Source organism: Rhineura floridana, chromosome 3, assembly GCF_030035675.1.
Source record: "Rhineura floridana isolate rRhiFlo1 chromosome 3, rRhiFlo1.hap2, whole genome shotgun sequence".
Classification (NCBI taxonomy): Eukaryota; Metazoa; Chordata; class Lepidosauria; order Squamata; family Rhineuridae; genus Rhineura; species Rhineura floridana.
Window position 1 is genome coordinate 210,427,862 of NC_084482.1, and position 26,781 is coordinate 210,454,642.

At 44.7% G+C, this 26,781-nt stretch overlaps 2 protein-coding genes across 4 annotated transcripts in view; both read left to right on the forward strand.

Moving 5' to 3' along the window:
* Nucleotides 1-23,329, forward strand: part of LOC133381476 (zinc finger protein 420-like) — a 44,406-nt gene extending 21,077 nt beyond the window's left edge. Inside the window, exon 8 of the mRNA XM_061620632.1 lies at nt 19,414-23,329. Coding sequence (XP_061476616.1) covers nt 19,414-20,835 — 1,422 coding nt within the window. The 3' untranslated portion in view covers nt 20,836-23,329. The remainder of the gene's footprint in view (nt 1-19,413) is intronic.
* LOC133381468 (zinc finger protein 530-like) lies at nt 781-19,339 on the forward strand. Of its 3 annotated transcripts, none has more exons than XM_061620626.1 (5): nt 781-901; nt 8,951-9,093; nt 9,572-9,695; nt 10,982-11,106; nt 19,253-19,339. In XM_061620626.1, exons 1-4 carry the CDS (start codon nt 895-897, stop codon nt 11,080-11,082), a joined length of 375 nt encoding a protein of 124 aa, XP_061476610.1. In that variant the 5' UTR covers nt 781-894; the 3' UTR covers nt 11,083-11,106; nt 19,253-19,339. The 3 variants fall into 3 exon arrangements, with proteins under 3 accessions (XP_061476610.1, XP_061476611.1, XP_061476613.1); XM_061620627.1 differs by having other exon boundaries at nt 19,256-19,335; XM_061620629.1 differs by lacking the exon at nt 19,253-19,339 and adding an exon at nt 12,740-13,193.
* Nucleotides 23,330-26,781: the final 3,452 nt, after the last annotated feature.

Here is a 26,781-nt window from a genome sequence, read left to right on the forward strand (position 1 = left end):
AGCCACGGTGGTGGTAGGATTATGGAAGGAGTGTGGGTGATAGCTATGGTTGGCAAAAAAAAGGGGGTCTGCTGGGTGGAGGAGTGCACCAAGTTGTTGGAGGCAAACTCTGCTAGAGGCAGCAGAGACACCCGGTTGTCCTGCTGATGATTTCCATAACAGCAGAGGTATTGCTCCAAAGTGGCATTAAAATTTTCTGTCTGCCCATCCATCTGGGGATGGTCAGTGGAGGACAGCCGTAGCTCGATTTGTAGCAACTGTAACAAGGTGCACCAAAATCAGGCGGTGAATTGGGGTCCCCTATCCAAGACAAAGCTGTTTGGGAGTCCATGCACCCGGAAAATATGTTAGATGAACAAATGGGTAGTCTCTTTTGCAGTAGCAAGGCCAGTGTCAAGAATAGCTAAGGATGAACCAAGGGTGACCAAAGTAAAATGGCTCAGCCAGACAGAATTATGGGTTTTTCTGCAAAGATCCTTGGGATGCTCAGTGCTGGGAAAATTAAGATGTCTTGTACCAGCTAGCTGCAGATTGTTATTCAAAGGAGAGGCAGCTGAGCCTTATCTACTTCCTGTTATCAAAGTCAGGAGGTCTGAGTGCTGTAAATCAGAGTCAGCCTGTGTGAATTTTCTAGGCTATTTCATCTTCAAAGAGGTGCCTGGATTGGATCATTGAAAGAGTGCCGGGATTGGCTAATTGGCCTGCTTGCTGCCACCAGAAAAAACCCATAAAAAGGATGGTTCTTCAGTTAGTTGTTCATTTTCCATCCATCTTGACTTGCTCTCTTTCTCTGCCTATGTCAGGCATGACTGTGTGCCTCTGATCTGCATGGGCTCCTCCCCCAACTGAGCAGAGGTTCCCACACTGGGAGAGAAGCATTTGAGGGAGACAGGTATGGAAGGTAACTGACGAGCCGAGGAAGCCTTGTGCTCCAGGCAACGACCTTCACACCTACTGTCAATCTGCAGGCACAGCTCTGATGAGGTGCTGGGAGCTGAAGTTCACACAAATTTGACGGGGAATTTTGTAGTTTGTTGGACTGGGGGTCCTTAAGGGAATCGAAGACACAGGCTTACAGCAAAAAGGTAGGCCTTTATTGGATGACAAGCGTAGGCTTGATTGGTGTCCCTCTGAGCGAATGGAGAACTGCCACATGGTACTGCTTGCCTGGAGTTTTATACACTTCAGGGCAAAGAAATTAGCATTAATGAATCAGGAGTTTACACATTAGTATTACATAGGCATTAGAGTATTACATAGTCTTTGCATAGGCATTACATTATGTCAGGGCCAGCTCTAAAGGGTGGCCAGATGGGACCTGGCCCCTGGGACTACAGGGGCCCCTGGGGGGCCCCTGCACTCTCCTTCTGCAATCCACGGTAGCAATCACAGGGCAGGAGCTTCTGAGCCGCCTGCCATACCCCTGCTTCACCTACCTTTCTCTCTGCTGTTTTTTGCAGCTATGCGCACTGTGCATGCAGGGTTGCCATCTATCAAGATGGCGCCAAGGTTTCCCTAAGGGGCTGAAGCCTCTGCCACCATCTTGGTTGCTTTTTTTATTATTATTATTGCAGTGTGATTTTGAAAAAAAATGTTGTAACTAAATATTGTAACTTTTTAATGAATATATAAAAAACTCAAAATAGTCCATTCGTCATCTTTCAGTCTTAAGCGCCGTAACTCAGCGGTACAGCATGTGCTTTGCATGCAGAAGGTGCCAGGTTCAGTCCCCAGCATCTCCAGGTAGGATTGGTACAGAAACGTCTCTGAAATTCTGGAGTTGCTGCCAGGCAGTGTAGGCACCTAGATAGACCAATGGTCTGACTCAATATTTATTATTTTATTTATTTATTTTCATTTCTAAACCGCCCATAGCTAATAGCTCTCTGGGCGGTGTACAAAACAAGATTAAAATACAATATTAGAATAAAATCAATAATAAAGAGCAACAAAATTAAACTAAAACATTAAACATAAAAACATTGAACATTAAAATGCCTGGGAGTATAACCAGGTCTTGACCTGGCGCGTAAAAGAAAGAACCGTAGGTGCCAGGCGTATCTCCTCCGGTAAGCTGTTCCACAGTTCAGGGGCCACCACAGAAAAGGCCCTAGATCTAGTAACAATCCTCCGGGCATCCTGGTGAGTTGGTACCCGGAGGAGGGCCTTAGATACTGAACGAAGTGAGCGGGTAGGTTCATAGTGGGAGAGGCGTTCTACAAGGTATTACGGTCCCACACTGTGTAAGGCAGCTTCCTAGGTAGAAAATAGAAAACAAATCCACCAAATTGCCACACTAGTTGGAATAATAAATAACAAGGCTTGCAGCTAGCTGCACAATTGAGGAATTTAATAGCTGGTGTTGATGCAAACTTATACACAACCATCAACATCACTGAAAGTTCAGCCTGACACAAGTTACAATCATGTTTGTTTATTTTATTTATTACATTTCTATTCCCCCTTTCCTCCAAGGAGCTCAACGTGGTGTACATTGTTTTCCTCCCTCTCCATTTTATCCTCACAACAACCCTGTGAGGTAGGCTGGGCTGAGAGGCGCTGACTGGCCCAAGGTCACCCAGTGAGCTTCATGGCTGAGTGTGGATTTGAACCCCTGTCTCCCAGGTCCTAGTCCAACACTAACTGCTAGGCCACACCGGCTCTCATATAATATGATGCGTTCTATCATCACAAGTAGGAGAAACTTAGCCCTGAGTTGCATCAAAACTCAGGGAATCTCAGCCCCTGTGACTGAGAACGGGGGGGGGGTGAATTATTCAGCTTTCAAAGGGGGGGGGCTCCTGCCATTCAGTCCTCCGATTGGGTCAAGGAACCGAGCTCTGGCTCCTAGATAGGCAGGAAGTTTTAGCGGAGGGGGAGAAATAATATGAAGTGGGAGGGGGCGCGGTGGTCTCTCTTTGTCACCCGACGAGAGAAATCAGACCGGAGAGGAGGAAGAGGAGGCGGCAACTGGGGCGCCCAGAGGACAAAGAGGTGCAACATGAGGGCGGGGGGGGGAGAAGGAGGGAGAAAAAGGATTTTTGAGGGGGGTGGGGGAAGAGGGGGGCTGATCCATGCAGACCAGGTGTAAAGTGCCCCCCCTTGCTGCAGGGTCTCCATTGCAATATCTTTTTTGGAAGCCCCCCTCCCCTCAGTAGAGATCAACCCCCACACCCCTCCAGGGAAATACACCGGGCGGGGGTGGGGGAAAGGGGGTCTTGGTGCAAAGGAATGGGGAGGGGAGATTTGATCCATGCAGCCCACCTGCAAAGTGCCGAGGAGGGGAAAGCATAAAGATGTGGGGGTGCATAGGCTTTTCCTGGCCTTCTAAAGAGTCTCAAGGCAGAGGTTGGAGGAAATAAATGGAAATAAATTAATGGCCCCCCTCAGCTGGACCTGGGGGTGTTAAGGGCCTTCTCCAGACTTCCCCTTGGGAGTCTGTTGGGGGGAAGATCAAGCCCCCCCCCGTGGATCTCATCTCAGCTTCTCTGGCAGGCTTGGCCCAGCGGAGGGTGTTGAGGGTCTTCCACTGCTGACGCTGCCTGCCTCCCTCCTGCCGGGCTTTGCCTCTTTCATTGGGAACAGCCACATTGGCAGGAGGGCCTCCGGGTGTTACAGAGGGTCCAAAGTAGAATGCCTAGTGGACAATGTTCGCAACAGCCCTGTGAGGTGGGCTTGGGTGAACGGCTGGGTGTAAAGCTGTGGTTGGTGCAGATGGGGGAGAGCTTTCTCCAGCCCGAGGGCCACATTCCCTCAGGAGCAGCCTTCCAGGGGCCACTTTGCAGTACTGGGCGGGGCCAGGGGCAAAAGTGGGTGGAGTGAAGGATGCATTGCTTACAGTGGTCTGCATTTTAGCCATGCCAAGGTAAGAGCACTGGAGAACGGTGCAGAGTACTGCACTTTGATGAGGGAGCATTATTACTGCCATCATCTATTACCTGCCCTTCATGCAGAAGCCCCAGTAGAGATCTGAAGGCTCAGGAGAAAAAAGCAGGGGAAGGAGCTTTTCCTGGTATTTTTCCAGGCATTCACATATCTAGCACAGAGCCCCAGAATCAAATATGCAGCTAAAAATATAAGTAAATAAACGTTCGTATCTCAGTCACCCAGACTACAACCCGATAAGGTGGGCAGGAACGCTGTTAAGCTTTCCACCTTGTGCTCAACTTAGAACCGCCTTCTGTAACCTGCTGCCCTCCAGATGTTGCTGGTGTTAAGACATGTGTCTGTTGGGAACCTGAGTGTGTGAACCTACCACCCACGTGTCTCATTAAACACACCTCCTTCAGAGGAGGAGGATCTTTTGCTAGGGATAAAACAAGCGCTTTGCCCTGAAATGTGCCTAAACAGTGTGTGGATAACCCAAGAGTTACAGGTCCAAGCCAGACTAAAGCAAAGCATTCTTTTATTGAAAGAGAAGAATAGCATTACAAAATTACTGGGTGCATGGCAGCATTAGTCATTAATACACTATCCCATTCATAACTCTGCACTAGAGAAATAAAAGATCCCTATTGCTATAAGGAATGACAGGTAGCAGAGATTACAGTAGGGCCCTGCTTTTCGGTGCTCCACTTTTCGGCGCTCTGCTAATACGATGGTGCCAGTGGGGCGATCCGCTGTAGCGTGGGGAGCTCATGCGCTACAGCTGATCGCTGTCAGCTCTAGCGCTGTGGCCAGAATACAGTAGGCCCCCACTTTCCGGCGGTTTTCGCTTTTCTGCGGGGGCCTGGAATGTAACCTGCTGTATGAGTGGGGCCCTGCTGTATCTATCCTAGGCCCAGGATTGGGCAGCGGAATACAGCTGAAGTGATGTGAAGGAGCTCTGACCAAAAAGCAGGAAATAATCTCTTTGTCTCAAGGTTTGCACCAAGACACAGACTCCCTTCCCATTCTGCAGTCCTGCGCTGCGTTCCTTGAGAGCGTAGTTACACCTGTTGGAGCTCAGATCGCCATCTTGGGTCTCCAAAACTGCTCTTAAATACACTTTCCCTCTTATAAATCAACATGGAAAGGAGGGTCTGGGTGTGAGGTGGTCTCGTGTTGGGTGTGTATTTCTCGCTGACACTCAGAAAAACTAGTTCTGTTTTCTAATGCTGTCTTTGAACAATGGGATTGTTCTGCTGCGCTTGAAGGAAGGTTGCCAAAGAAGAAGATAACATTTACTTCACTTTTCTCCTTATCCTTTTAGTTGCCAACATAATGGCTTTGGTTCTGTCCTTTTTCACAGTACTTCAGGAATGCACAACTAGTCAGAAAACAGGGGGTGTGGGGTGGGAATTGTAGTCCGGAATACTCCAGGGCCTTGCCACCCCTTCAATTCCAAATGAACCAAAGTAGGGGTTAGCCTGAGCACACTGGGCTGCAATTCTCTTCATGGCCAATAGTCAGGGACGATTGGAGTTGTAGTCCACAACATCTTAAACAGGTTTCGAGGAAGCTTTGGCCCACCAGATGTTGCTGAACTACAACTCCCATAATCCCTGGCCATTGATCATGCTGGCTGGGAGGTATAGTTCAGGAACATCTGGAGAGCCAGAGGTTCCCCATATTCAATCTAAAGGTTAACTGGAATGATACGAGTAGATAATGTCAATAATGTGCCTGCCATTTTTAAAGCAGATGTGTTGCAAGTAGTTCAGACTCTTCATTTCTCAGTGGGCTGAACTGGACTGAACGTCGCTCAGTATTCCTCTTCCCATATTTCTGGTGGGGAAAAAGAGGAGGCTTTCCCCATCCCCGGGAAGCTCCAAGATAATACACTATGTGGCTAATAATTGGTTTCCCGCAATTGCCACTTGTTAGAAACAAGAGGGGACAGTGTTGCTGTTGCGCTCAGGGCCTGCTTGTGGGCTTCCCATTGAAGCATCGGGTTGGCTGCTGTGAGACAGAATGCTGGCCTAGATGGGCCATTGGCCTGACTTAACAGCCAGACTCTTATTATGCTGGCTAAATAGAACCTCCATGTTCAGAGGCAGTGTATCTTGGAATGCCACTTGCTGGACAACCGCAGGAGGGGAGAGCACTCTTGCACTCAGACTCTGCTTGTGGGCTTCCCAGTGAAGGTTGGCCACTGTGAGAACAGGACGCTGGACTAGATGGGCCTTTGCCAATGACCTCATCCACTCCCTCCTTGCAATACGTACAAAGTGGATTGGCTGCTAACTGCCTGGGATGTGATGTTTGATTGACATGCACACAAGTTAAGCTTTTAACGATATGCATGAGACATGATGAAAAGGGCCCAATAACACAGCCTGAAATGGTTGACTAGTTGGAGGAGAGACTCTGGTGGGCAGGAAGGAGAGGCTCTTAGGATGCTGTAATGGAGACGAGATGGGGGGGCCCAAGATGGCTTACTTGACTTGGGGTGGCAAAGGAGGCGAGACACCCCCACCCCCCATCATGGAGCACAGTCTGGAAGAAACTAGGGAAGGGTTTGAAAGCAATTTAGGGTCTAAATGTTAAGGCCTTTTGTCGGTCAAGCATCCAGAAGGAAACACCCAGAAGGAGCATGAAAAGAAATAGCCAAGGAAAGTGGCATGCCATGTATTGTAAGCATCATCATCATTTTATTTGTTTGCCGCTTTCCCACCAAAAAATATGCTCAAAGGTAGAACAGCAACACATCACAAAATCAACAATTGCAAAAGCAATTTCATAAGAACCGGAAGGATAAAATAGCAAATGCTATCAGGGCACAATAGAGAACCAGTGTGGTGTAGTGGTTAAGGTGTTGGACTAGGACCTGGGAGATGAGGGTTCGAATCCCCACACAGCCATGAAGCCCACTGGTTGACCTTGTGCCAGTCACTGCCTCTCAGCCTCAGAGGAAGGCAATGGTAAACTCCCTCTGAATACCGCTTACCATGAAAACCCTATTTGTAGGGTCGTCATAAGTCGGGATCGACTTGAAAGCAGTCCATTTTCATTTTTCAACAATGTACAAAAAGTGATATTGCGTGCTAACATTGCAACTTGGGCCCTGCATACAGGGCAGTCTGCACTGACTCTGCTTTCATCTCTGGCTGCATACAAACAGTTCAACGGGGGTGGCGGGTGCTCTCCCTTGCAAGATGAAGCTCTGGAAAACTCTGGATTTCCTTAATGATGTGCTGGCTGAGTGGCGTTTATTCTCGCTTGCACATTTTTAAAACCTTTTTTCTAGTGGTTTTTCTGTTCTGTGATATACACCTTTAAATGTGTCCCATTTCTTTATTTAGAGCATTTGCCTCCCGGCAAAAGCCTCAGGCGGCTTACAATATTTAAACCCCACACATCCAAATTTGTATAAAGGATTATTTTATTTATTTCATTTATTTCATTAAACTTATAGACCGCCCCATAGCCGAAGCTCTCTGGGCGGTTCACAAGAACAAATTCCCTCCCATCCCGTCTCTCCCCTGCAGGCTTTTGGGAGCTGCTCCTGACTCTGAAGTGCATCCTTGCAGAAGCTGTGAAAGTCCCAGAAGTGGCCTAGTTCAGTGGTTCCCAACCTTTATGAGTACGGGACCCCCTTTGTAAGCTCAAAAAATGTCATGACATCCCCCCCCCCGCTAATTGTAATTTTAGTCTCTGTTATTTGAAAAAATGATGTGTGGCAAAATCACATCTCCAAGTATCCCTTTCCATAAAAAGCTCCCTGCAGATGGGAAGGTGTTGCAAAGGTCCGTTCAGATTGGTATCTCTCCCCCCCCCCCATACACGGGCTGAAGATGTTCAGTCCTGCCTCCCAACACCAGCAGGTTACAATGTTGGACTAAGATCCAGGTTCAAATCCCCACCCAGCCATGAAGCCCACTGGATGACTTTGGACCAGACACTCTGTCAGCCTGACCTTTCTCACAAGGTTGGTGTAAGGACAAAATGGAAAGTGGGGGGGAACCATGTGCAGAACCTTGAGCAACTTGGAGGAAAGGTGGGATATAAATGCAATAATAATTCAATAAGTAAATATATTTCAGCTGCAGTATGTGGACCCCAGCCTCAGCCAACCTGCTGAGCATTTTTAAAAATAATGATAATCAGAAGCAGCAGTGTGGTAGTGGTGGGGATGCTAGATTGTGAAGACAAAAGGGTGGATAGGTTGAGGAGGGGGGTTAGTGCTTTTAGGCCTTGGGATGATCACCAGAACTGATGACTTGGTTAGTGTGCACTTGGGGAATCAGAGTGGAGAACAAGACAGATCAGTGCATGCAGGCAACATGCAAACACACCTGCCCCTCCTGAAAGCATCTGCAGGCATGCATGCATTTGGGCACGTGAGAGGGGGAGCCTCAACTGCTGCAGCATCTTGGAGAGAGAGATTGGGGGGGGCTGAGTGTAGGTGGAAGGGGGGATGCTGGCACACACACTTAGCCTCAGAGATGGGGGGCGAGCAAGTCCTGAGCTTCCTAACTGCCCCTTGGCTCCGTCTGACCCGAAGACAATATCTGGACAGCCTTGCAAATAAGAACAGTTTTTAAAGGAGGTGGCAGTGAAGCAGGAGCCAGGAAAGGCAGGCAGGCTGGCTGTAAGGAAGGAAGGAGGAAAGGAGCCTTTCCTTGCAGTCTTACTGCTTTTTTCTTCATGAAAACCCTCTTGTCTCGTTCTGAGTAAAGGCATCGTCAGCAGCTGCAGTGCGAGGAGATGGGAGTCGGCAATAGTCATCTCTTCCTGGTAGCTCCGCCCTCAGCCTCCTGTGGCATCTGCCACATGTTTAATAGGCCGATGCCTGCCCTCTGTGCAGGTGAAAGACGCTTTGGTGCTTCAGCAAAAGTTCTCCCCTCTCATTTGGAGCAAGGGGAGGTGTTATCTGGGGAGCAGACAGTGTTCAGGGAGTGAAGACTTTTTTTAAAAAAATTACTAAATAATTTCATTTCTTTACTGTTTGCAGACTCCCTGGGGGTCACAGCCTCCAGGATGGAAATCACTAGCCTAGTTTACATCTCCTCCTCCATCTTCCCCACAGGCAGCGCAGTGACCTCAGAGGCACTGTCTGGATTGTCTCTGCCTTGGGGCAGAAAGGGAAATTGCTGCTGGGCATCCACCTCAGGTAAGGGAAAGATGACTGGGCGAAAGACAGAGAGGACATCCCGGGCGCCTCTCTCTATGGTGAGTGGGAAGGAGCCCTGAAAGAATCTGACTTTTTGTCTCTACCATTAACGCTGCCTAAGAAGAGGCCTGAAGCTGGACCAGACCAAAGGCCCATCCCACCCAGCATCCTGTTCTCACAGAGGCTAACCAGATGTGCCAATGGAAAGCCCTAAAGCAAGACCGGAGTGCAACAGCATCTCTCCCCTCCTGCCGTTTCCACCACATGGTATTGAGAGGCGTGCTGCCTCTGACAGTGGAGGTAGAACATAGCTATCGGGGCTCCTACCCACTGATAGCCTTACCCTCCATGAAACTCTAATCTTTTAAAGCCATCCAAGTTGGCGGCCTTCACGGCAAGACCTCAAAGTGGCCTAGTTCTAGGGTCTGATAAATCAATAAAAGCCAGGATGCAACTGCCCTATGACTTCCTCGCCTTTCAGATTGGGAGAATGGAGCATGTTGGAGAGATTGCATTTTCCTCTTCTTCTTCTTCCAGGCTCCCTTGACCTTTGAGGAGGTGGCTGTGTATTTCTCCGAGGAGGAGTGGGCTCTGCTGGATCCTGACCAGAGAGCTCTGCATAGGGAAGTCATGGAGAATTACAAGACGGTGGCCTCTCTAGGTAAGGGCACTCTTTGGTTTCTTGCCTGATAAATGTGGAAGGTGTGAATTTGGTATTTGTGCCATTGAATCCTGCACTGCAGGGATGCTGTGATGGAAATGGGTGTCTGGGAGAGACTGCATCTGAGTGAGAGAGCACCTGCTTTGCATGCAGAAGATTCTTTGTTCAATACCTGGCCGCTGTTCTCCTTCCCAGCAAGCTTGGGGGTCTGCTGCTTTGTGCTGCCTCTGCTGATTATGATGAAGAGGCGGCCCAGCAGGAGGGGCAACAAGGGCAAGGGCAAGGGAGTCAGCCAGCCTGGTAATCTGCTGCCGTGGGGGAGGTTGGAGAAGAGAGGGGGATTATTCCCCCTGTTGCTTTGCTGCAGTGGAGGGCGCTTGCAATGCTTCAAAGGGCTTTTCCCCTCGAGCTTGCATGTGAAAGTTGGAGAAGCAATGGAGATGATTTCTCCAATCCCTTTGCTGCCCGCCTATGTGCTGCTGAAAACGGCAGTGGGCTCCTGCCAATTCCTAAAGGGCTTTGTCTCTTAGCGCTGGAAAAGCAATTGGGATGGCTTCCCTGAAGTTTTTCCTGATGCTCAGCTGAAATTGGCTTCATCTGCTCAACTTATAGGAAGTCAGATTTTGGTTGAACTTCAGGAAAAACTTCCTAACTGTAAGTTAGAGATTACAATTATGCCAGCTCTCAGAACAAAAAGTGGAGAAATTAAATTAGAAAGATTAAACATTAGGGACTGGTGGAGGGAGAGTTGGTGCTGCCTGCATGCAGCTGAGTAGCCATGCAGTTGAGTAGCACATATTCTCAACTTATGCAGTTAAGGTCTAAGGGATTGGGGGGCTTGAAAAGGGCTGGGGAGTGGAAGGAGCTGGTGAGGTCCGAAGGAGAACAGCTGGGACGTTGGGGGTGCAAAGGAGAAGGGAATGAGGACAGCAAAGGGCTTGGCATTTCCCTGCTGTTCTCCTTTGCATCTCCAGCAGAGTGCAGCCCTGTAGGTGAGGTTGGTGAGTGAAGCAGATGTTGGAGTGGGGTAGGAAGGGTTGTCAAGCAAAGCGAGCAGGGGTGCAGTCCCTAGTTAATTTTAAAGACGTAAGAGGAGCTCTGTTGGATCATGCCAGTGGCCCATCTAGTCCATCATCCTGTTCTCACAGTGGCTAACCAGATGCCCCAAATGGGAAGTATGATCTCAGTTTGCAACTGGTATTCACAAGCCTATTGCCTTCAACAGTGGAGGGAGAACATAGACATTGTGGCTAATAGACATTGATACCCTTATCCTCTTTGATAAGGGAACAGTTACGGCACTGGGGGACTAGAGAAGACCTGCCCTGGAAGTGGGTACCTGAGCATCTGGGTGTTTGATTGTTTGCTTGCTCCTCTGGGTTGCTGACTCTCAAGACAGTTGGATTCCCTGGTAAGTGCTGCAAGGACTGGGACCCCCTGCTTAACCCTGACTACAGAGAGAGGCTGCAGTCTGTCTTGCAGCCTCTTGCATCAGTTCCTGGCTGGGTCAGGGGACATACAAGTCCACCTGTCCTTGGGGGTCACCCCTTGGGAGTTTTAGACCCTTTGGAAGCCCACTGTGAATTGTTTGCGAGGCACTTTGAGGGTAAAGTTGCTCACATCCATAGCAATCTTGATGCCCCATCTACATATACTGTAGTCCCCAATGAGGTGTCCAGTGCAACGTCTGCTGCAACTTCTTGGGAACAGTTTCAGTTGATGTAGCCTGATGATGTGGACAAGGTGCTTGTGACGATGTAGCCAGCAACATGTCCTCTTGACCCTTGCCCTTCTTGACTTATTAAAACTTGCCAAGGAGGTTTGACCAAGTGGATCCAGGGTGTGGTCAGTGCATCATTGCAGGAGGGAGTGGTTCCAGCCACCTTGAAAGAGGCGGTGATCTAACCACTCCTGAAAAAGCCCAGCCTGGACCCATTGGGTTGTGACAACTACCGACCGGTTGCAAATACCCCCTTTTTAGGGAAGGTGACTGAGAGGGTTGTGGGACAGCAGTTGCAAGTACTCTTGGATGAAACAGATTATCTTGACCCATGGACTCAGTGGTGGGCTGGATGAGGACCAATAAGCTAAGCCTAAATCCTAGCAAGACGGAGGCGCTGTGGGTTGGTGGTTCCCGAGTTCGGATAATTGGTCAGTAGTCTGCTTTGGACGGGGTCGTACTCCCTCTGAAAGAGCAGGTCCGTAGTCTGGGGGTGCTCCTGGATCCATCTTTGTCACTAGAGGCCCAGGTGACCTCAGTGGGTAGGAGTGCCGTTTACCAGCTTCGGCTGATAAGACAGCTGCAACCGTTTCTGGACCGGGATAGCCTGACCACTGTTGTCCACGCACTTGTAACCTCTAGCCTCGATTACTGTAATACACTCTACGTGGGGCTGCCCTTGAGGTTGATCCAGAAGCTGCAGCTGGTGCAAAATGCAGTGGCATCATTAGAGATGTAACATTTCCAGAAATTTTGAAGCCATGGAAAAAAAACTGGGTTTTTTCTGTTTGGTTTTCTTTAAAAAATGGAAATTTTCAGAAAAATTGAAAAAATGCAATATTCGCACATTTTACAGATTGAAAGTCACTTTGTTACTTCAGGAACATAAAATGTAATTATGTGCAAGTTGGTTTGGCATAAAATTATCACATTTGGGATATTAAAAGTACATTTTATTCAAACAGTTATTACAAATTGAATTTACTTTTTTAAATTTTTACTTTTTTTTGTAACAAATGGATCTACAAGATCCTGAACTGTAAGGAACACCTGAACTTTAAGAAACCTCTTTCGTTTTGCCAGTTTATGAGGAGCAGGCAAAAAACAATTTAAAATAACAGAAGAAACCATCAACATTAATAACGAAGAAAATCATTTATGTCTCCGCTAGCCCTCCACAGTGTCAAGCAGACATAAAGCATCCATTCCTATAAAAAGAAGTGAAAAAAGAGGGGAACCAAGATTCAGTGAAACATTTTATTCATCATGCTAAAATAAAACATTCCATAATCCGTTTTTTCTTCATTTTTTTTCAATTTTTCAGAAAAATACCAAAAACTGCTTTGTAAAAAAATGGAAAACCCCCTTTTTTTCCTGAATTTTTCCCGTTTTTTCCTGGGCCTTCACATCTCTACATGTCACCCTGCTGCTGAAAGAATTGCACTGGCTACCTATTAACTCAAGGTTCTGGGTTTGGAGCAGAAAGTTCAAGGTTCTAGTTTCGGTGTATAAAGCCCTATACAGCTTGGGACCAGGATACCTGAAAGACCTTCTTATCCCTTATATACCCAGTCGATCACTGCGCTTTGCAGGTGAGGGGCTCCTGCAGATACCAACTTATCAGGAGGCCCGTTCTGCACAACTTGGGAAGCTTTAGTGTAGTGGCACCGACCCTTTGGAATTCCCTCCCCTTGAATATTAGACAATATATTGTTATCTTTTTGACGCCTATTGAAGACCTTCCTCTTTCAACAAGCTTTTTAAGTAGTGACTTTTATTCCAGTCTGCATCTGTACTGGAATTATTTTTGAGATGCTTTTTTTTTTTTTAAGTACAAACCTTATCCCAGTCTGCTTCTGTGTTGGAATTGTTTTTTTAATATGTTTTTAAAGCTTTTCCAAACAAGAAGTTTTTTAAGCTTTTTTTTTTTTTTTAATGTGTTTAAAGATGTTTTGTTTTAATTTGTTTTTCAGGATGTTTTGTTGTAGTGTATTTTATGGTCTGTTTTTATGATGTTTTAGAGTATTTTTACTGCTTTTGTTTGCTGCCCTGGGCTCCTGCTGGGAGGAAGGGCAGGATATAAATGTAATAATAAATAAAAAGAACAAAGAAATAAATATTTGTCTAATCCTTTTTAAAGCCATCCAAGTTGGTGGCCATCATTGTCTCCTGTGGGATCGAATTCCATAGTTTAAGTATGCATAGCGTGAAGAAGTACTTTCTTTTGTCTGTCCGAAACCTTCTAACGTTCAGCTCCATTAGATGTCCATGAGTTCTAGCATTATGTGAGAGGGAGAAAAATATTTCTCTATATACTTTCTCCATGCTGTGCATAATTTTATACACTTCTATAATGTAGCCTCTTACTTGCCTTTTGTCTAATCTAAAAAGCCCCCAATACCTTTTCTCATATAAGAGTTTCTTCACAGCGTTAATAATTTTGGTTGCCCTTTTCTGAACCTTTTCCAACTCTACAGTATCCTTTTTGAGGTGAGGCAACCAGAACTGTACAGTACACAGTATTCCAAATGTGGGTGCAACCATAGATTTATATAACAGCCTGTTAAGATTTTTGCAGCGATGTGCATCACCTTAGTTTGTTTACACTGAACTGCATTTGCTATTTTATTGCCCACTCACTCAGTTGGAGAGTTCCTTTGAAGCTCTTCACAATCCCTTTTTGTTTTTGAACAATTGAGTATCATCAGCAAACTTGGCCACCTTCCTGCTCACTCCTAACTCTAGATTGTTTATGTACAAGTAACAAAGCATAGGTCCCAATACCGATCCTTGGGGGACGCAGATGAATAATAATAATAATAATAATAATAATAATAATAATAATAATAATAATAATAATAATTCCATTTTTATTTTCCATTTTCCCCATTATTATTTTCCATTTTTTTCATTATTATATTTCCATTTATAGACCGCTTACTATCTAAAAGATCTCAAAGCGGTTTACAATGGAATACACAAAGTCCATTTTCTACATCATTCCACTGGAGAACTGCCCATTTATTCTTACTCTGTGGTTCTGTTCCGTAGCCAGTCCCTGATGCACAAGAGGACCCCTCCTCTTATTCCATGACTGCTGAGCTTACTCAGGAGTCTGTGGTGAGGTCCCTTGTCAAAAGCTTTTTGAAAGCCCAAGTACACTACATCAGCTGGATCATCTCTGTGCTTGTTGACACTCTCAAAGGACTCTAATAGGTGAGGGAAACAGGACTTACCCTCACTGAAGCCATGCTGATTCTGCTTCAGCAAGGTTTGTTCTTCTACATGCTTGGTTATTTTATCTTTAACAATACTTTCCAGTGGTTTTCCTGGGGCAGGTGTTAAGCAAACCGGCTGTAATTTCCAGAGTTCCTCCTGGATCTCTTTTTAAACATTTGTGTGTCATCGGCCACTTTAAAGTCCTCAGGTATGGAGGCGGTTCTTAGGGAAAAAATTCATATTTGAGTTCTTGGAGAACTCTGAGGTAGAATGAGGGGAAGAGCAGCTGGAGCGGGGTGGCACCTTCATGTCCTCCCTGTGGACTTCCCAGATGTATCAGGTCAGACACTGTGCAGATGCTACATTAGATAGAATGTTGGTGTTATCCAGCAGGGCTGTTCTTGTAAAGTGGCCTCCTGGTCGAAGTTTCTACCTTCTGAGAAAGCCCCTAATTAAAATAGCTGGATAGATTTCTATAGTGCCACTGAGTGGAGTTGTATGTACTGTTGTCTGTTCACAAGTGCCAGTTGGATGCATGTGCCCCTGCCATATTCATCACCAGGAGATCTAAGATCTTGTCCAGGTCGCCATCCCTCTAGTTGGTTCCATGACCAACCGTTCGAGGACACAATTGTTTAGGGTCTCTAGAGACTTTGCCTCTTTGTTGTGAGTGCGACACAGATGTACCCTGTTTAGGTAAGGGTAGCTGAAGTCACCCATTACTGCAACATATTCTCTTTTGGATGCTTCCTTGATTTCTTTATTGCAAACACCTTTTGGCTATTTGCTACCTCTGGAATCAGGACGAGCAGCTGGAGAGGGGTGGTGCCTTTATGGCCTCCTTGTGGACTTCCAAGGGAGTGCTTCTACTCAGGCACTGTGAGGATGCTGGACTAGATAGGTTTTGGGTCTGAACTAGCAGGGCTGCTCTTGTGAAGAGGTGGCCGCTAGGTTTAAGTTTCCATCTGAGAAAGTCCCCTAATTACGATAGCTGGATTGGTTTCCGTTGTTCCACTGAATGGAGCCATACGTATAGTTGTCTGTTTACAAGTGCCAGTTTGGATCCACATACCATGTCCTATTCATCACCAGGAGATCTAAGATCTTGCCTTACTTTGCTTTTTAGAGGGGGCCATAGCAATGAGTGGACATGAAGTGCCTGGGTATTTGGGTTCAGAACTAACTAGCTTGTCTGTTTCTTGGAAAGAAATTTCAAAACTGGATTTGATCTGTTCCCTGGAATTCCAAGATCTAGTTGGATGGGGCTCTGATGAAGGGGAGAGACCAGCAGGTGTGGATTTTAAAAATAACTAGGGAAAGGTTATAATGGTAACGAAATGCTGATGCAATACATGTGCTTAAATTCCAAAGTTGCCAGTGAAATATACACCCCACTGTGTATTAACTGTTGAGGGATTCCCCTCACAGTTCAGAACATCATTGCAAACACATGTAATATTGGGCTTGGGACATCCTTGTCTTAGCTCAGCGAAAGAAAGCATAAGTTCTATGAAGTTCCTACATTTAATTCATGGCATCTTCAGATAGATCTTACTCATCTGAAAGTCTGTAGAGAAGTTGCCAGCCAATGTAGACAGTACTGAGGTAGAGAAAGAAATGGTCTGATTCAGTATCAGGCAACTTCCTGTGTTCCTATATTTCTATCGGATCACCACTTTTGACTGCCGTCACATTCACAAGAACGTGTAAGCAGTGCCCAGTTTGCCTCTGCCGCAGCCTTGTGGCCTTCTCTTCCCCATCATCCCGCATCTTGTTGCAGGTTATTTGTTTTTCCCAGAATTATTGTCTTTTCTAGTGAATCATGTCTTCCCGTTATGTGTCCAAAGTATGACAACCTCAGTTTCATCATTTTAGCTTCTAGTGATAGTTCTGGTTTAATTTGTTCTAACACCCAATTATTTGTGTTTTTTGCAGTCCATGGTATGTGTAAACCTCCCTTCCAATACCACATTTCAAATGAGTTGATTTTTCTCTTACCTACTTTTTTCACAGTCCAACTTTCACATCCATACATAGAGATAAGGAATACCATGGTCTGAATGATCCTGACTTTGGTGTTCAGTGACACATCTTTGCATTTGAGGATCTTTTCTAGTTCTCTTGTAGCTGTCCTCCCCAGTCCTAGCCTTCTTCTGAATTCTTGACTGTTGTCTCCATTTTGGTTAATGACTGTGCCGAGGTATTGATAATCCTTGACAAGTTCAATGTCCTCATTGTCAACTTTAAAGTTACATAAATCTTCCGCTGTCATTACTTTAGTCTTTTTGACATTCAGCTGTAGTCCTGCTTTTGTGCTTTCCTCTTTAACTTTCATCAGCATTCGTTTCAGAGCATTACTGGTTTCTGCTAGTAGTATGGTATTGTCTGCTTATCTTAAATTATTTATATTTCTCCCTCCAATTTTCACACCTCCTTCATCTTGGTCCAATCCTGCTTTCCGTATTATATGTTCTGCATATACACTAAACAAACTTTAAATAAATAGGGTGATAAAATACACCCGTCTCACACCCTTTCCGAAATATTCTGGCCTTACAATAGCCTCTTGTCCAGAGTATAGGTTGCACATCAGGACAATGAGATGCTGTGGCACCCCCATTTCTTTTAAAGCATTCCATAGTTTTTTGTGATCTACATAATCAAAGGCTTTGCTGTAATCTATAAAGCACAGGGTGATTTCCTTCTGAAATTCCTTGGTCCATTCCATTATCCAACGTATACTTGCGATATGATCTCTGGTGCCTCTTCCCTTTCTGAATCCAGCTTGGACATCTGGCATTTCTTGCTCCATATATGGTACGAGCCTTTGTCGTAGAATCTTGAGCATTACTTTACTTGCATGGGATATTGATGCAATAGTTCAGCAATTACTGCATTCCCTGGGATCCCCTGTTGAGATTTTTGTCAGAATTTGGACAGATTCAGTCTCAGTACCTAGTAGCAACTCTATTGGTATGCCATCTGTTCCTGATTATTTGTTTCTTCCAAGTATTTTAAAATTTCTAAAATTTCTAAAATTTCTGGTTCTTCATTATACGGTTCCTCCATGAATAAATCTGTCATTTTTGCATCTCTTTCATAGAGTTCTTCATTGTATTGCTTCCATCTTCCTTTTATTTTATCTCGGTCAGTCAGTGTGTTCCCCTGTTGATTTTCAACATCCCTATTGTTGGTTTAAATTTCCCTTTAATTTCTGTAATATTTTGGAATAGGGCACTTGTTCTACCCTTTCTGTTGTCCTCTTCCATCTCTGTACCATAACTATTGTAATAGTTCTCTTTGTCCCTACGTATTAGTTGCTGTATAGTTCTATTTAGGATTCTAAACGTGTTCCTGTCTCCTTTTGCTTTTGCGTTTCTTCTCTCTCTAACCATTTGAAGAGTTTCTTCTGTCATCCATTGAGGTCTTTCTCTCTTTTTAACTAGAGGTATTGTCTTTTTGCATTCTTCCCTGATAATGTCTCTGATTTCACTCCATAGTTCTTCTGGTTCTCTGTCAACTAAATTTAAAGCCTCAAATCTGTTCCTTATTTGATTTTTAAACTCTTCTGGGATGTTATTTAAATTGTATTTTGGCATTATGATTGCTTTGTTCTTCTTCTTTAGCTTTACTCTGATCTTCGATATGACCAGTTTATGATCTGTACCGCAGTCTGCTCCTGGTCTTGTTTTCGCAGAAAGTATGGAACTTCTTCATCTTCTGCTACCAATTTTATAATCAATTTGATTCCTATATTGACCAGTTGGTGATGTCCACGTGTACAGTCATCTTTTCAGTTGCTCAAAAAAATGTGTTTGTGAAAAACAAATTATTGGCTTCATAGAATTCAGTAAGTCTTTCTACTGCTTCATTTCTGTCTCCTAGGCCCCATTTCCCCACAATTCCTAATTCTTCTCTGTTCCCTACTTTTGCATTCCAGTCTCCCATAATTCTCAGCACATCTTGTTTTGGTGTGTGATCAATTTCTTCCTGCACTTCTGCATAACATCTCTCCAGTTCGTCTTCTGTGTTTGCCATTAGAGCATAGACTTGGATGATGGTTATGTTAATAGGTTTCCTGTTTAATCTAATTAATATCACTTGCTCAGACCTTGCATTATAGCTACTATTTGCTTTCCTTCATCACTTCTCACTATTAAAGGAACCCCTTTAAGGGTTTTCATGGTAAGAGGTATTCAGAGGTGGTTTACCATTGCCTTCCTCTGAGCTTGGAGGCATCTTAGTCTGGTGTCTCAGCTCTGACCATTCTGCCTTGGGTGCCCCTGCTTGTATTAGTCTCAGCTTCTTCAACACTCAACCCCCCTCACCACATTAAGGTGTGCATCCTAGGGGGAGTTAGAAATGTATACCGCAGTTGTATTGCCGCAGGAGGAAAAATCAGACACATCTCGGCTTAGGGACATCTAGCAGTGTATGGACCAGGAAAAAATTCATGCTGTTATGTGAGACTGTAGAATATTCAGGTAACCTTTGTTTCAGCTGGGCATACAGGGAGAAATGGGGAGAATTGTTGAGATGTAAAAATCTGAGAAGCAGCTAATTGTTTTTGCTTTGAAATCCCAATATGGTTTTCTTTTTTCTCTCTCCTCCCTCTCAGCAGATGATGGGCAGAAGAATGAGAATTATATGGAACCACAGATGATGTCATTGGTAATAAGCAAGTGTGAAGCACAAAACGAAATGTTTGGAAATCATGGGGGACCAGAAAAGTCTGAAACAAACCAGTCAAAGAATGTGAAGAAATCCTCTACTTCTCAGATTTTGCATCGAAGAACCCACACAGGGGAGGAACCATTTAAATGTATGGAGTGTGGAAAGAGGTTCAGTAACAATAGTCACCTTAGTAGGCATCAACGGACACACACAGGGGAGAAACCATTTAAATGCATGGAATGTGGAAAGAGCTTCACTGACAGCAGTGGCCTTACGCCACATCAAAGAACTCACACAGGGGAGAAACCATTTAAATGCATGGAGTGTGAAAAGAGCTTCACTGTAAGCAGTGGCCTCAGTAGACATCAACAAACACACAGAGGAGAGAAACCATTTAAGTGTGTGGAGTGTGGAAAGAGCTTTAGTCAGAATGGTGGACTTACTTCACATCAACAAAAACACACAGGAGGGAATCAACGGACACATATGGGGGAGAAACCATTTAAATGCATGGAATGTGGAAAGAGCTATAGCCAGAGGAGTAACCTTACTACACATCAAAAAAGCCACACAGGGGAGAAACCATTTAAATGTATGGAGTGTGGAAAGAGGTTCAGTCGCAATGGTCACCTTAGTATGCATCAACGAACACACACAGGGGAGAAACCATTTAAATGCATGGATTGTGGAAAGAGGTTCACTGCCAGCAGTAGCCTTACATCACATCAAAGAACCCACACAGGGGAGAAACCATTTAAATGCATGGAATGTGGAAAGAGCTTCACTGTAAGCAGTACCCTTAATACACATCAACGAACACACAGAGGAGAGAAACCATTTAAGTGTATGGAGTGTGGAAAGAGCTTCACTATAAGCAGTGCCCTTACTTCACATCAACGAATACACACAGGAAAGAAACCATTTAAATGTATGGAGTGTGGAAAGAGCTTCACTATAAGCAGTGGCCTTACTTCACATCATAGAACACACACAGGGGAGAAACCATTTAAATGCATAGCTTGTGGAAACAGATTCAGGAATAGCAGTTCACTTACTGTACATCAAAGAACTCACACAGGGGAGAAACCATTTAAATGTGTGGAGTGTGGAAAGAGGTTCATTCAGAATAGTGAACTTAGTAAGCATCAACGAACACACACAGGGGAGAAACCATTTCAATGCATGGACTGTGGAAAGAGCTTCACTGTAAACAGTAGCCTTACTTCACATCAAAGAACACACACAGGAGAGAAACCATTTAAATGTATGGTGTGTGAAAAGACCTTCAGCCGCAGGAATAGCCTTACTTCACATTATAGAACACACACAGGAGAGAAACCATTTAAATGTATGGTGTGTGAAAAGACCTTCAGCCGCAGGAATAGCCTTACTTCACATTATAGAACACACACAGGGGAGAAACCATTTAAATGCATGGTATGTGGAAAGACCTTCAGCTGCAGGAATAGCCTTACTTCACATTATAGAATACACACACGGGAGAAACCATTTAAATGCATGGAATGAGCTTCACTGTAAGCACTAGACTTGCTTCACATCAAAGAACACACACACGGGAGAAACCATTTAAGTGCATGGTGTGTGGAAAGACCTTCAGCAGAGCAGTAGCCTTACTTTACATCACAGATCCCACACAGGGGAGAAACCATTTAAATGCATAGTCTGTAGACAGATCTTCAGTGGGGGCAGTAGCCATAATTCACATCAAAGAACCCACACAGGTGAAAAACCATTAAGTGCATGAAATGTGGAAAGAGCTTCAGTCGCAGCCATAGCCTTACTTCACATCAAAGAACACACACACACAGGGGAGAAACCATTTAAATGCATGGTATATGGAAAGACCTTCAACCACAGCAATAGCCTTACTTCACATTATAGAATACACACAGGGGAGAAACCATTTAAGTGTATGAAACGTGGAAAGAAGTTCAGCGGGGGAGGACAGCTTACTGTACATCGAATCCACACAGAAGAAACCATCTAAATGCATAGCCTGTGGAAAGTGCTTCAGGCAGAGCAGTTCACTTACTGTACATCAAAGAACCCACACAAGGAAGAAACCATTTAAATGTATGGACTGTGGACAGAGCTTCAGTGGGAGCAGTAACCTTAATGCACATCAAAGAACTCACAGAGGTGAGAAATCATTTAAGTGTATGAAATATGGAAAGAGCTTCAGGTGGAGAGGTCAACTTACTGTACATCAAAGAACCCACACGAGGAGAAATCGTCTAAATGCATGGAATGTGGAAAGAGCTTCAGTGTAGGCACTAGCCTTACTTCACATTAAAGAAGCCATGCAGAGGGGAAACATTTAAATGCATGGAGTGTGGAAAGAACTTAATTCAGAGCAGTAGTCTTATTGTACATCAAAGAACCCACAAGGGGAGAAGCTATTTAAATGCGTGGGCTATGGACAGAGCTTCAGTGTAAGCAGTAGCCTAACTTGAAATCACATAACCCACACAGGGAAGAAGCCATTCAAATTCATGAAATGTGGAAAGAACTTCAGTATGAGCTGTACTTTAAATCTCTAACCTAGAAGACGAGGAATTTAGATGGGCCAGTGTAGTGAAACTGCCAAGATGGCCTCTTCGAATTACACAAGGTAGAGGGGTCTTACGTTCTTCCCTTTGCCCGTGGGCTATTCAGATTCCTTATTGTCAGACTTTGTGCAAAACTATGTGGGTGTGTCTACTGACAGCAGTTGTTTGAATAGTCAGGCTAATGGTTAGAGATCTCTCCCAAAAAGACTTGGGACTGATCTGGAAATTTATAAAGTGATTTGGGAGTCCCACAGTGGATAGTTTTATTACTATTTATTTCTTAAACACTCTTATAATGAATACATACCATATAATGTATATCAGAATCATTCCGGGTACATGGTACATTGTAATAAATAAATAAAATGCATGTAAATCAGGCAGTCATGTCATACCTGAAAGCTAGCCTTAGCAAAGCTTTAACTCTTATTGTTCAGTTGAATATCTCAACAACCAGGAAAGAAATGCTCAGGAAAGAAATGTTATCTCACCCAATATCTGAGTCAGTAGAAGCACATCTTCGACCAGTCAAGAAAGACTGGTGAAAAGGGTTACATTTCTTTGATATTTATAGCAGTCTGTGTTATCTACTGGTGTCGCCTTTGTATGCTCCATGGGGTTATTCACTGTATGTCCCGATTAGACATCAGTCTGTGTTCCCAGTAAGGCCTGTAAAGATATCTCGACCAGGTTATATTCAAGTTTCTTACTCCATTCCCCTCCTAACTGCATTTTCATGCAGCTGCATTTGGCTTTGGTCCCAGCTCTCTAATCTTTGCTTACTACTAACCTCTCAGACTGCCTGGACATTGAAATGCAGGCCGAAGAACGGAGGGAGAGAAATGCCCAAGTCTTTTATTCTTACCTTGTTCAACATTAGGCAGCATTATACATGATACATAGAAAATGGAAATGGCCTGCCTTCAAGTCGATCCCGACTCATGGTGACCCTACGAATAGGGTTTTCATGGTAAGCGGTATTCAGAGGGGGTTTCCCATTGCCCCCCTCTGAGGCTAGTCCTCCCCAACTGGCTAGGGCCTGCTCAGCTTGCCACAGCTGGCACAAGCCAGCCCCTTCCTTGTCTGCAACTGCCAGCTGGGGGGCAACTGAGCTCCTTGCGACTATGCAGCTTGCCCACGGCAGGGCACATAACCCCTGAGCCACTCACTGTGGGGGTGATCTTTAGCTGCCCCTTGACATCCAGGAGGCATGAGCGGGGATTTGAACTCACAGACTCTGGCCTCCCAGCCAGGGTCTCCTCCCCACTGTGCTACAAAATGCACAAGAAATGCGGAGAGCCCATGACAGAATTTAGCAAAGTTAGGTTTATAGTTAATTTTAATTTTGCAGGCTACAAAGATTAAAGCCTTACATGGGCAGTGTCTCTGTTTTCTTTTGCGGGTCTTTTTGAGACCTTCCTTTTTCAACAAACCTTTTAAGTGGAGTTCTTTATCCCAGTTTGTATCTGTATTGGTTTGAAAATAATTTTAATCGTTTTGACATATGAAATATTTTTTGTTTCCATGGTTGGTGTTTTGTGATTTTTTATGAGTAGTGATTAATGGAAATAAAAATAAATAATGCTAATCCTTGTATGTAAAGGTCACTTTAGTAGGTGCATTCATACAGTTTAGTATAGTTTTAGCTGTTGAATTTATTCATTTCCTTTTCTAAACTTGTTTTTAAATGTTGATTTTTCTCTATATTATATTTTTGTGACACGCCATGCTGCAGTTCACCTGGCCACAGACAGGTGGCACTGTGAACTTATAGAGTAAATGTCAGGCAGGTCAGTTTGCCACAGACAGGTGGCGATGGGAACTGCAGCATGACCGAGCCACACTGGGCTCAAATGTGGGGGGGGGAGGGAAGGAAGGAAGGCAGCTGGACACATGAGACCAAGCAGCAAGTGGGAGAGTGAGTGGCAGTCTGGCTGACTTAATGAACATAAGAACATAAGAAGAGCCTGCTGGATCAGGCCAGTGGCCCATCTAGTCCAGCATCCTGTTCTCACAGTGGCCAACCAGGTGCCTGGGGGAAGCCCGCAAGCAGGACCCGAGTGCAAGAACACACTCCCCTCCTGAGGCTTCCGGCAACTGGTTTTCAGAAGCATGCTGCCTCTGACTAGGGTGGCAGAGCACAGCCGTCATGGCTAGTAGCCATTGATAGCCCTGTCCTCCATGAATTTGTCTAATCTTCTTTTAAAGCCATCCAAGCTGGTGGCCATTACTGTGTCTTGTGGGAGCAAACTCCATAATTTAACTATGCGCTGAGTAAAGAAGTACTTCCTTTTGTCTGTCCTGAATCTTCCAACATTCAGCTTCTTTGAATGTCCACGAGTTCTAGTATTATGAGAGAGGGAGAAGAACTTTTCTCTATCCACTTTCTCAATGCCATGCATAATTTTATACACTTCTATCATGTCTCCTCTGACCCTCCTTTTCTCTAAACTAAAAAGCCCCAAATGCTGCAACCTTTCCTCGTAAGGGAGTCGCTCCATCCCCTTGATCATTCTGGTTGCCCTCTTCTGAACCTTTTCCAACTCTATAATATCCTTTTTGAGATGAGGCGACCAGAACTGTACACAGTATTCCAAATGCGGCCGCACCATAGATTTATACAACGGCATTATGATATCGGCTGTTTTATTTTCAATACCTTTCCTAATTATTGCTAGCATGGAATTTGCCTTTTTCACAGCTGCCGCACACTGGGTCGACATTTTCATCGTGCTGTCCACTACAACCCCGAGGTCTCTCTCCTGGTCGGTCACCGCCAGTTCAGACCCCATGAGCGTATATGTGAAATTAAGATTTTTTGCTCCAATATGCATAATTTTACACTTGTTTATATTGAATTGCATTTGCCATTTTTCTGCCCATTCACTCAGTTTGGAGAGATCTTTTTGGAGCTCTTCGCAATCCCTTTTTGTTTTAACAACCCTGAACAATTTAGTGTCATCAGCAAACTTGGCCACTTCACTGCTCACTCCTAATTCTAGGTCATTAATGAACAAGTTGAAAAGTACAGGTCCCAATACCGATCCTTGAGGGACTCCACTTTCTACAGCCCTCCATTGGGAGAACTGTCCGTTTATTCCTACTCTCTGCTTTCTGCTTCTTAACCAATTCCTTATCCACAAGAGGACCTCTCCTCTTATTCCATGACTGCTAAGCTTCCTCAGAAGCCTTTGGTGAGGTACCTTGTCAAACGCTTTTTGAAAGTCTAAGTACACTATGTCCACTGGATCACCTCTATCTATATGCTTGTTGACACTCTCAAAGAATTCTAATAGGTTACTGAGACAGGACTTTCCCTTGCAGAAGCCATGCTGGCTCTGCTTCAGCAAGGCTTGTTCTTCTATGTGCTTAGTTAATCTAGGTTTAATAATACTTTCTACCAGTTTTCCAGGGACAGAAGTTAAGCTAACTGGCCTGTAATTTCCGGGATCCCCTCTGGATCCCTTTTTGAAGATTGGCGTTACATTTGCCACTTTCCAGTCCTCAGGCATGGAGGGGGACCCAAAGGACAAGTTACATATTTTAGTTAGCAGATCAGCAATTTCACATTTGAGTTCTTTGAGAACTCTCGGGTGGATGCCATCCGGGCCCGGTGATTTGTCAGTTTTTATATTGTCCATTAAGCTTAGAACTTCCTCTCTCGTTACCACTATTTGTCTCAGTTCCTCAGAATCCCTTCCTGCAAATGTTAGTTCAGGTTCAGGGATCTGCCCTATCTCTTCCACTGTGAAGACAGATGCAAAGAATTCATTTAGCTTCTCTGCAATCTTCTTATCGTTCTTTAGTACACCTTTGACTCCCTTATCATCCAAGGGTCCAATCGTCTCCCTAGGTGGTCTCCTGCTTTGAATGTATTTATAGAATTTTTTGTTGTTGGTTTTTATGTTCTTGGCAATGTGCTCCTCAAATTCTTTTTTAGCATCCCTTATTTTCTTGCATTTCTTTTGCCAGAGTTTGTGTTCTTTTTTATTTTCTTCATTCGGACAAGACTTCCATTTTTTGAAGGAAGACTTTTTGCCTCTAAGAGCTTCCTTGACTTTGCTCGTTAACCATGCTGGCATCTTCTTGGCCCTGGCGGTACCTTTTCTGATCTGCGATATGCACTCCAGTTGAGCTTCTAATATAGTGTTTTTAAACAACTTCCAAGCATTTTCGAGTGATGTGACCCTCTGGACTTTGTTTTTCAGTTTTCTTTTTACCAGTGCCCTCATTTTTGTGAAGTTTCCTCTTTTGAAGTCAAATGTAACCGTGTTGGATTTTCTTGGCAATTGGCCAGTTACATGTATGTTTAATTTAATAGCACTGTGGTCACTGCTCCCAATCGGTTCAACAACACTTACATCTCGCACCAGGTCCCGGTCCCCACTGAGGATTAAGTCCAGGGTTGCCGTCCCTCTGGTCGGTTCCATGACCAACTGGTCTAGGGAATAGTCATTTAGAATATCTAGAAACTTTGCTTCTTTGTCATGACTGGAACACATATGCAGCCAGTCTATGTCCAGGTAGTGGAAGTCACCCATTACTACCACATTCCCTAGTTTGGATGCTTCCTCAATTTCATATCTCATCTCCAGGTCTCCCTGAGCATTTTGATCAGGGGGACGATAGATCGTTCCCAGTATTAAGTCCCTCCTGGGGCATGGTATCACCACCCACAACGATTCTGTGGAGGAGTCTGCCTCTTTTGGGGTTTCGAGCTTGCTGGATTCAATGCCTTCTTTCACGTATAGAGCGACTCCGCCACCAATACGTCCTTCCCTGTCCTTCCGATATAGTTTATATCCAGAGATAACCGTATCCCACTGGTTTTCTCCATTCCACCAGGTCTCCGTTATGCTCACTATATCAATGCTCTCCTCTAAGACCAAGCACTCCAGTTCTC

Coding starts and splice junctions, on each gene's coding strand:
- LOC133381468 (XM_061620626.1), top strand. Junction 9,094..9,571: donor CCCGGGCGCCTCTCTCTATG/GTGAGTGGGAAG, acceptor TTCTTCTTCCAG/GCTCCCTTGACCTTTGAGGA. Junction 9,696..10,981: donor CAAGACGGTGGCCTCTCTAG/GTAAGGGCACTC, acceptor CTCTTTGATAAG/GGAACAGTTACGGCACTGGG.